Source organism: Manihot esculenta, chromosome 15 (assembly GCF_001659605.2).
Source record: "Manihot esculenta cultivar AM560-2 chromosome 15, M.esculenta_v8, whole genome shotgun sequence".
Taxonomy (NCBI): domain Eukaryota; kingdom Viridiplantae; phylum Streptophyta; class Magnoliopsida; order Malpighiales; family Euphorbiaceae; genus Manihot; species Manihot esculenta.
Genome location: NC_035175.2, coordinates 5,223,344 through 5,234,592, shown reverse-complemented (window position 1 = coordinate 5,234,592; position 11,249 = coordinate 5,223,344). Strand labels below are relative to the sequence as shown.

At 30.8% G+C, this 11,249-nt stretch overlaps 1 protein-coding gene across 1 annotated transcript; it reads right to left on the bottom strand.

Annotated features, from left to right (window-relative positions):
- Positions 1-3,185: 3,185 nt before the first annotated feature.
- On the bottom strand, positions 3,186-6,444 carry LOC110601388 (probable WRKY transcription factor 31). Its single transcript, XM_021738501.2, has 6 exons — positions 6,006-6,444; positions 5,760-5,864; positions 5,462-5,626; positions 4,912-5,337; positions 4,271-4,384; positions 3,186-4,174 (listed from the first exon to the last, which is right to left on the bottom strand). Exons 1-6 carry the CDS (start codon positions 6,300-6,302, stop codon positions 3,572-3,574), a joined length of 1,710 nt encoding a protein of 569 aa, XP_021594193.1. The 5' UTR covers positions 6,303-6,444; the 3' UTR covers positions 3,186-3,571.
- Positions 6,445-11,249: the final 4,805 nt, after the last annotated feature.

Genomic DNA, 11,249 nt, shown 5'->3' with positions numbered 1-11,249 from the left:
CCCCCTCTTTTAATTACTTGTTATTACTTGCCTTAGTCATCAATAGGAAAATTCGTAGTGTCAAATCCCTGTGGTTCGACCCTATTGCCATTATCTACAAGTTAATTGTTGATTGTTTAATAGGTTTATTTTTGACGGCTTCGACAACCGTTATCAGAGAAGAAGAAGAAGAAGAAGAAGAAGAAGAAGAAGAAGAAGAAGAAGAAGAAGAAGAGAAAGAAGAAAAAGAAGAAGAAGAAGAATGAGAAGAAGAAGAAGAAGAGAAAGAAGAAAAAGAAGCAAAAGAAGAAGAAGGAGAAGAAGCAGAAGAAGAAGGAGAAGAAGGAGAAGAAGGAGAAGAAGCAGAAGAAGAAGGAGAAGAAGAAGAAGCAAAAGAAGCAGAAGAAGAATTGATGAAGAAGAAAAGGAAGGAGGAGGAGGAGAAAAATAATGGGGGGTAGTATAGTCTTTTACTATATTTTTAACGGCAAAAATAGACAGAAGGACTATTTCGTTGACGGAGAGAAAACATAAGGACGTTTTAATAGGTTTCTAAAAATACAGGGACTGACTTGTTAATAATGGTAATACTCAGTGACTAAATCGTAAATTACTCTAAAAAAAATAGAAATTTATGTATATATCTAGATTTTTCAGTTCTTCTTATTCTAAAAATGAACTTAGATGTTATTGTTAATGTAAATTGCAATTCTTATTGCATCTTGTAGTTTTGTAATGTAATTTTTCTATTTGTTAAAAAATTGCAATTCTCAACCGTAGAATTAAAAATAAATTAATCAAATAGATGAAGAAATTTTAGTAAAACGGAAATCAAAATTAAAATTAAATTAAATTAAGAGTCTTAAGGGTAATCCTATCATGGGTAACATACATTTAGGCCCTCAAAATTTCATAAAATATTTTTGTATTTAAAATTTTAACTCTAAATCATTTTAATAATTGATATTATAATTTTAAATAGAATCCAATATGATTTTGGATAATGTCACATCTCTTGATTAGTTGGATATACACACCTTAGTGCTAAAGAGTTCTTTAAGTATTCTCAAGTTACGTCAAAATTTACATGCAATATATCAAAGAACTAAGATTGCTTTATCGTTTTTCATGTGCATTGCCATAATTGGGTATATATATATATATATAGATCATTAGATTGAGCTGTGACATTGCAATATACTAAACCCTAGATAGAAATAGACCAGCCCACCAACTTAACCTAACTTCTAAAATCGGACCACATATGTTTTTAAACATCAATAGTCAATTGCAGAAGTAAAAATATATTAGTTATGACATTGTAAAGAATTGATCTTGATTAATTAATAACCCTAACTCTGCAGCACTTCAAACTCACAGTTAATCTACTACAGCATACAATTTAGATACTGGTAGCTAGTCTTAGTGGTTGGTTAATGAAAATGACTGAAATTATTAATATATAATTAAATGTAATTTAATTACATTTTGGGATATTTCGTGTTGGGGTTTCAAATTCAACTAATATATTTAATTACATTTTGGGATATTAACTACCACTTTAATAGTCAATACCTTGAACTAGCTAGGGTTCTTTTTTTTCAACAAAATTGTTTTGAATTGTGATTCCTAATTGGTTGAAACAACTTGTCTTAATTAGTCTTAATCAGTTCACCAGTTGTGCTAGATTTTAGGAGATTATTTTGGAACAGTTACTGTTTTAGTGGTCAATAATTTTCTCCTATTTTTTAGTGATTTTATTTTTCTTTTTAATCTGTATCTTACCTATTTAAGAGACTCTTTTATTATTAATAAATGTAGAATTATAGTAGTGTTTATCTTTGATTTATTTCATTTACAGTCTGATTGCAACATTGTGGTATTAGAGCTTGGAGTAAGTGCAATATGCAGATAAACGGGGATTACTTATATCCAGCAGCGGTATCAATAATGTCATGGGAGCTACACAACTTCTTATTCCAATTTTCAAAGGGGAGAATTATGAGTTTTAGTTTATCAAGCTGAAGACGTTACGCAGATCTCAGGCTGTATGGGATTACTCATATCTCAATACTAGGTAGCTTCTCTCCAGCAGAGTCAGGCAGCTTATCTACTGCAAAATAATTATTTACACCATCAGTTCGCAGAAAGTACAGAACATTAGCGGACTTATATGAAACGTGTGGTTTGGCAATTGTTGCAGCTGATCCTGTCAACTTTGAAGAAGCTTGTCAAGAGAAAAAATGGTTGCAGGCAATGGAAGAAGAAATCATGGCTATTAACAAGAATCAAATCTGGACTTTATGCGATCTACCTACTAATAAACGGCAATTGAACTCAAATGGGTGTTTAAAACAAAATTTGGAGTAGATAGTAAGATCCAAAAGTACAAAGCATGACTGGTTGTGAAAGGATATGCACAGCAAGCTGGGATCGACTTCGAAGAAACTTTTTCACCTGTGGCTCACTTTGAGTCTGTTTGGATATTCTTAGTATTCACAGCTCAACAACAACAGTATGTTTACCAATTTGATGTAAAATTAGCCTTTCTTAATGGAATCTTAATGAGGAGGTATATGTTGTACAAATTGTTGAATTATGGGAAATTTCTTGTGGTATGAACTTTGCTTGGAGTGTGCAATTTGAAATCAAGGCAAAATGTTGAATTATGATTCCTAATATATTGGTTGAAGCAACATGTCTTAATTAGTCTTAATCAGTTCACCAGTTGTGCAAGGTTTTAGGAGATTGTTTTGGAATGGTTACTTCCTGTTTTAGTGGTCAATAATTTTTTCCTATTTTTTATGATTTTATTTTTCTTTCTAATTTGTTTCTTGCTTGTTTAAGAGGTTCTTTTATTATTAAAATATAGAATTACAGTAGTGTTTATCTCTGGTTTATTTCATTTACAGTCTGATTACAACATATTAGACCTAGTGAGATCAGGAGTGCCCTCGTCTATGTTTTCTGCGGAGCTCTTGCATCTGTGTAAGGTGATATAGCCAACTTTAATATGCTTGATCCCAATTTTTTTACGTGTATACGAAGCCAAGTGCAACCTTGAGAATTGCCCATACTTCTGCATGCAGTAATGATCAAACAAGAAAATCTATAAAAATAATATATGGCAATGATGGGATTCACTCCTCAGGACAACTTTCTATGTTAACATCTAATTTTCATCATTATTAATTTGTTTTCTGAACTTATTAATTGATAGTTTTAAAAGAAGTATGGAAATTTTTTTAATAGGTCCAACCACAAGTAAAAAGGAAAAGAAAATTCTTAAATTTTGCAAGTAATTTTTTAAGAGTGAAACAATATTTTTTTCCTGATGATACCTAAGGCAAGTACATAGTTGATTAATTAGAAACCCTAGATGATGATAACTTGCACTAATCCTAGTGCTTGGACAACATCTCAACAACAAAAATTACTCCAGCTATGCTAATTGACAAGGAAAATTGGACCCAATTACTCTTCCTGTTTGGGGGAAAAGGAAAAAAGATTGAAACTAAACACATTCACATTGACAAAGAAATTCCTCATTGCACTTTACATTGTCGATATCAATACAAATATCATGCTCATTTCATGTGCTGTTGTCGATACTGTTCCTTATTGTGGAGCTGTTATTAGCGTTACTACTTGCTTGAACATTGCCAATGATGGAACTGATAGCTGCAACTAAAGCTGCAGTGAAGTTAGGGTCTGCAGTGAGAGCAGCCGTTGCTGCACTAACACTAGTGTCCGCCATTAATGGAAGTATTTGAGGCAGCTCCATTCCCTGATGAGGGCTTAAAAGACCAGAAACTTTATATTGGTTGTGTAGGGCTCCCGCAGAAACATTTAGGGCAGATGCAAAATTGTGGGGGAAGTTCAGAGAAGGGAGAAGTAAATGGCCTTGAGGACTCTGTGAGGAGCTGGAAATGGGAGAGTGAGTGAGGTCCAGTGTTACAGTAGGAAATGGAGCTGAAGCTGAAATTGTTGCGAAGCCTGGTGGGCAAGCTAAAGTTTTTGCTAATAAATTTGTGTTCATTAGCCCGTCAGGACTAGGCATAGACCCTGAAAGTAGCATTGAAGCTGCTGCTGATGTGGTAGATGCCATAGCCATTGCGGCTGGAGAAAGTGGATGGTTGTGATGACCTTCGTAAGTTGTTATAAGTACTGCTTGATCCTCTGAACACCTTTGTACCTAAATATTGTTTACCAAGAACCCTTCAGTAATAATTAACTTCTAAATTATGAAGAAAAAAAAAATTAATTATTATGAAGGGATGGAGTAGTTTACCTGTTTCCGGACTGTGCATCCAGCTGCCATAGTGCATCGATAATAGGCTCGGGGACATGGGTTACCTTTAGCCACTTTCTGTCCATACTTTCTCCATTGGCATCCATCAGAGATCTGCATTGGTTACTAAGTGTATTAGACTATTAAGTTAATTTTATAGTTCATTCATAACTATGGTTGAAACGACTCAAAGCGAAAAGGGATTTTGGACCAAAGTTATTTGGGTTTATTCTGACCACCATAGCTAAGGGTCCATGACCTAATATGCTATGAGATAAAGAACTGATATAAAGTGTTATGGCCAGCATAATTATTTTTATTGGCCTTTTCAAGTGTCTTTCGGCTTTCAGAAAGTAGGGGAGCACATTATTAAGCTTAAATATGTGTCTTATAGCTAGCATGCGTGCGTACTGTGTTATGGCTTACTTTTCTTGTGTTTCTAATATCTTTTTATGGAAATTTTATCACAGCAGGAATTGCACCAAGTCATGTTTGGTATTGATGTAATTGAATTTATACTAATATGATCAGACGAACTTTTAGTTCTTTATTGCAATGAGTATTTGTTTGATTACATTCGGTTACATTAAAATATGAATTAGATGCCTGAGAGTATATGCGTGACTAAGATCATAACTTACCATGGATGCCTCTGATCGTGCTCGAACTGCGACGCGGGCTTTTCTAATCATGGACATGGTTTCTTCTTTCTGTTCATCATCAACATCCCTTGAAGTATTAATCTTGGGAACTTTGTTTGGAACCCATCCATGAAATGCTTCTTCTGAAGTCTTATGATCGCTTATTTCTCCATCACCACTCCTTCTCAGAGGATCAAGTACTGGAAAAACTCCACTAATAGAGCTATTACTGATCATCTGTGACTTATTATGCTCCATTGACTCAACTATATTAGGCGATACTGCGCAATCCCGATTTCTTTCCTCAGACGTTGACTGGGAACGGCCTTCACCCATTTCCGCCCTCTCAGCTTTACCCAGATCCAGAAACTGTCTTGCAAAGATAGATCCCTTACGCTGCTTCTCTTCGAGATTTCCATTAATCACCTGAATTATTGATTGCAATCATCTTAATTAGGCACTTAACTATATAGCATACATCTACCATTGTATGCTAATCTGATTTTGCTATATGGGTGTATGTATATTATACATAAAGATATTAGATTACCTCCTCGTTTTTCACAGTTGTAGCCTTGTGAATCTGTTGCCGCTGCTTGAGTGCAACAACATGCATCTGTAGGGCATAGTAGTTGCGGTTCACCTGATTAAGTATGCCTTTCAAAAGCTGATTCTCTTCGTTCATATGATCTATTTCAGCCTGCAAAAGTTCGAGCTGCACCCAGGAAAAACGCTTAAGACATAAATATATAACAATCCGAAGGAAAAAAACAACACCAAAATAACATCAGAATTCAACTCCCAGATGAAATTTTCTTTTGCTGTACGTCATGGTTCCATAAATTTACCTCTTTCTTCCTTTGATCGTAAACTTCCTTGGTTTGAGATGTTCCATCTTCCACCATTGATTTATTACAACTACCACTGTTTCCCGTTAGAAGATTCAAACCAATCTGTACATAATTGCAACAAATTAAAGAGGACGAAGAAAATATAAAAACAGAAAAGTATTAAAATCTCCTGATAAAGGATCGATATTATTCTGGAATACAAAAAGAGATAAATATATTGCGGGTGATAGAGTTTTTACTTACATTTACATCGTCTTCATTCTGTTGCTCCACCCTTTCATCTATACACTCTTTCTTGATAATACAGGCTTTTTGCTTGGGACAGCTCCCAACAGCAAAGAAATCCATCTCAGTAATCACTCTTTTTCCATTGGAAATGGAACGATATTCATCGCCAGAGCAGTGGTTTAGAGGGCGATCATTAGATGGGTCCATGATAATGATATCGTGCTTCCACGCAGTGTTTATTCCAGGCGGCTGGGAAATGATCAAAGAACTCGTGGGATCAGTGCCAAAGGAGAGTCCTAGAGGCTTGTCCATTAAAAAACGGGAGCAAAAGGGTAGAAAGAGAGAAGGGGTAGGGGGGGCTAGCTAGGCAATAAAGAGAGGAGGTGGACTGAAGACCAAATGTGAAATGCGTGATCCATCTTAGAGCATGAATATGCAGAAAAAATATACTTTGGCCAAGTGAGGTAAGGTCGTGCGTCAATTGGACAGGTGGCTTCGTTTATACAAGAGAGAGTTTTTTTTTTTTTTTTTTTTTCCTGCTTAGAAACCATAATAACACACAGACACGTTGGTAAAGAAACTAAGCCGCATTCTATCAGCTCACATGGACAATGCAAGAGTTAAACAGAAAAAAATATTAAAAAATTTTTAAGTTTATAATGAATTAAAAGATATTGAAGATTGATTTAGTTCGACGAACTGATGTTGTTTGATTTGACCGGTTTGGATGGTTTTCAGAGTTAAAATCACCCAGTATATGAGTTATGATTTAATGGTGATATGATGTACTCTGCATTGATGTTCAAGGATACGATGGTGATGGAATGGTTGAGTTGATTTTGCTTATATTTTTCTATTAATGGGTAACCAAAGAAGAAAGGTTCTACTTTCCTTGGCCTCTCGTATCGTTTATACTTGAGTAAATCAACCTAACTAATAAAATAATCGTGATGATCTTATCTTTATTTTTCATATAAAAAATAATGGGATTTTCTAAAATCTTTTAATTAATTTATTAATAATGTCATGAGCTTTTTACTTAATTAATGAAAATTGTATTACAAGTTTGACGAAAATGAACTGTAATTAATTAATTTCCCCAGAAATTTATGGACCTCGCCAAGATATCATAAATTGCGGCTGTTATATATGTTAACGGGAAGGAACGTCAGCGCGTGAAAAAGTAAGCCCCATAATTTTTATTAATTTTATTTTTTATAAATATTAAAAAATTTATTAATCTTTTAATTATATTTATATTAAATTTTATTACATATTAAAAATTTTAAAAATAAAATAAAATTAAATATAATTATAATAATTAATTTACATATTATTATAATCTTAAAAAAATAAATAATTATAATTATAAAAATTTAAATAATTTATATTTTTATTTCATAATTTTTTTATTCTTTTATTTTTTTATTATTTTAACATTATTATATATTTTATTTATTTTTTTATTATTCTAAAATTATTGTTCATTTTATTTTTTAAACTATGGTAATATATTTTATTTTTAAGAAATTTCTCCATTTAATAAAATTTAATATTTTTAAAAAGAATATAATTAAAAAATTAATAAAAAATTATTTTTTTAAATATGTATAAAAAAGTTAAAATTCAAATAAGAATTTCTTCCAAGGCTAATATATAATTTTTTTTTTAATAATTAAGAGTAATATATTTGAATAAATCTAAAAATTGGTGTATAGATATATTATATTATTTAATATGCAAAGCAAAGCGAAGGGAAAGGAGGTTTGACTGGTTCAAGGAAATGCACCGTTCCGATTGGGTGGACGGTTTACACGTTGAGGGGTAAAAGGCTCATACACAGTCAAGGAGACGCTCATGACTGCATTGGGCCCCATAGTGCAATTGTCGAGCCCTCCACGTTTTAGGTCATATACGTGGTAGTTAAGAGTCCTTTTTTCCAATTTCAATCTCAATACTCCCTCTCCTCTTCCTCTACCCAAACTCCACTCCTGTCATATCCTATCCAAAGTATGAACACTTTTTCTTTTGAATATAATTTCATCAGCCTTTGCCTCTCCAAAAATATTTAGCTAAATTTTACCAACGAAATAATTAGTATTTTCTTTTTAAAAAAAAATAGACGAAAATAAAATTTAATTTTTTTAGTTACTATTTTGTAATTCAGAGAAAATGTGATCTTGAAAAAAAAAATAATAAAAAAACTCATAAGTCAAACTTTGCCAAATTTCTCACCTATGCTTTGCTAGATTTGTGGGGAAGTAAGTTTGTCTACGTGCATTAATTTTAAAAATTTATATATACATAAGCAGAAAGTAACTTGTTTAAAGTCTATTATCATTAGCCAGAAGAAAAGTTAATAATATAAAATAAAATAAAAAAAAAAGAAATTGGAAGGCCTGACGCACTCATGAAGTATTTTCAGAAGTAGTAATTAATTAACAGCAAATCACTGCAATAAGAACCCAATAAAAAATATGTAAATTAGTTAAAGAAAAAGTAATATGCATGGTCATGAAAATGATGAGTTTCTCAACTTTTCCAACCACATTCTGTAAATATATATATAAAAAAAAAACAAGTTATTAAAATATATATTAATTAAATGTTGCACCTACTAATATAAATTAATTAGTTAATTAATTTTTAGAATTATTTATAAGTGAAATATTAAGTAATAGTACAAATAAAATATATTTATTTTTATAAGTTTACTTTTATATGATAAAATTGTATACGATAATTAGTTGGTACAAATATTGTTTCTAAAAATTTTGTGGAGGTTAAAAAGAATTATAGAGTTAAATATCTATATATGGTTTTCACCCAGCCACTATTAACTCATTATACGGCTTCCAAACAGATCCTAAAGATATGAATATTGTTTCTTTCTTTTTTTGGAATATATATATAAAGCAGGTGAAGTATTAGAACAATAATTTCAAAATTCAACAAAGATGGGTTGACATTATAATTTCTTATTTATTATTATTGGTGGTGGGCGTGCAATCCTATTTAATTTATTTACTTTGTACACGTTTTATGTTTTGTATGAAGAATGGCTTATATATTATTCAATTCATAAACTCTAAAATACTACCCACAAATTAAAATCAGAATAATTCAAGGCATTTTGATTTTGTAATATATATATATGAGTTAGACTAGGTCACCAGATGTGTATTTGGTTATGTTGTTTTCCAAGTAATCAACTTGGATAACCTCATTAATTTTCTTTTAATTAATTTTTATTAAAATAATTTAATAAAAAACAATATAAAAAATATATATAAAAGACCCAATTCTTAAAGTAATAATTAACAGAATGATGCTTCCTTGCACACATGGATATATGAGATTGTGTTGACAAAAAAATATATATAGTTCAACGTAGCCATCTTTGTGCCAACTCAAAATGTGGAAAATGGGAGCCATATAGATTAATAGATGTATATGTGTGTGGTTAGGTTGAATTATGTTAATAGGAAGAAAGGTGGTGGACTTTGAAAAGTGGCAATCTTCCCACGTCCACGTTTTATCTGATTAATACAAGTAAGATTAAAAACGAATTTTTATTCGTACGAGTCAGGGTGATCAAGAGATCTGATTAGAGGAATTAATCAAGATTTTAGATTAAGGATCTAAAAGTCCTGATCCTCAATACTAAATCAAGCCATATAATGTTTTAACTTACAAACTGCTTAGCTTGTGGGGACATTTATCAACTTACTTTGTATGGAAAGAGAATATAAGAATTCTAATCTTCTTAGGGAAACACAAACTTCCACTTTCAATCTCTTTAACACCTAATTTTCTCGGAATTTTTATGACCATTTGAGGCTATCTTGTTTGGTTTAAATTCACATGAAGTAACTTACTTATTTTTAATAAATTATTTTATTCATTTCAAGAAAGTAATTTTTTAAAATTTTTAAAAAATTAAAAGAAAAAAAATATGAGATTCAAACAAGCTGAATATGCCAACTTTCTAGAAATTTTAAGTTCCTTAATTAATTTAATTCTAACCAAACAAGACCTAAGTTTATTTATTAAGTTCATTCAATATTCCTTATTCATATATCAGATTCAATATTCTCATACAGCACGTATCTGAATTTCAGAGTCCTGTAAATTTTGCTCTTATCATTATGATTTTTTTTAAAAGAAGAAATAGTTGAATTTGAATAAGGGAAAGCTTGTTAAAGAAGAAAGAATCATAAAAAAATAAAAAAAAATAAAGATAATACCTTTTGACAGTGAAAGGCATTTGCATCAAGCTTTGATTTTTTGGCTGTTAAGTGTTAACTAGTATTACATGTGCATACGCTGATCATTGGATAATGTAAAAAATGGCTATTCTGCTCAAACTTATGCTCTATGCATGATTTTAGCAGCAAGATTTATATTGCAAATGAAATTTCTTTTTTATTATATTAAAATTATTTAAAATTTAAACTTTAGTTAAAATTCAACAAAAGTTAATTACGCCTACCAAGTCGGAAAAAAACAGTTTTTCCTTTTTAAGCTCATATACGTTGAATGAAGTGAAAAAAGTGTCAACTATAAAAATTTATCTTTGATGAGTCGATTTGTCCATCTATTTTACGTTGATAAACGTTTTTACACATTATGGTCACATTATATGTATGTGTGTGATTTTTTCCATCACCCATTTTTATTCTTTTGGGTAAATTTAGATTGTGCAAAAAAGTCCAATCTTCACATTTCTTTTGTCATCTCTTACAAGTAAAATTCCCCAAGTGGGAAAACAATTTCAGACTTCTAACGTTTTGGCAATTTTTTTTTTTCAAATTATTTCATTCGTCGTCATATGAACTAGTTAATTATTCCAGAGGAAAATTCTACTATAATTACTAAACAACTGTAATTGAAAATCATTAAGTCAGCAGTAACGTCGCTATGACTGTTGAGCTTATGCAATTATTACATATTGACCTGTCTCTCCCATATATACTTCGACTTAACTCAGAGTCTAATCGAATTATGGATATTGGTTGATTAATCATTAAATTATTTTTTTATAATTTTAATTTACATAACTGATAGAGTTAATTTGAGATTTTTTTTGTAAATAAAATTTTAAAATTAAAAAATTAATTCCTTTTAAAAGTAAAAGTTATTTTCCTTAAAACATAAATTAATTTTCATTTGACTAAAAAATTTTCTTTTTCATTAACCAATTTCTCTAAATATCTCAAGCATCAGATCTTGAAAGTTTATCACAAAACAACCAAGCTC

What these genes read in the sequence shown, in the direction of transcription:
- LOC110601388 (XM_021738501.2), bottom strand. Translation starts at nt 6,302, where the DNA reads ATGGACAAGCCTCTAGGACTCTCCTTTGGCACTGATCCCACGAGTTCT. An exon ending in AGAATGAAGACGATGTAAAT is followed by an intron (nt 5,865 to 6,005) that starts GTAAGTAAAAAC and finishes AATTATGTACAG; the next exon opens with ATTGGTTTGAATCTTCTAAC. An exon ending in GATGCACAGTCCGGAAACAG is followed by an intron (nt 4,175 to 4,270) that starts GTAAACTACTCC and finishes AACAATATTTAG; the next exon opens with GTACAAAGGTGTTCAGAGGA.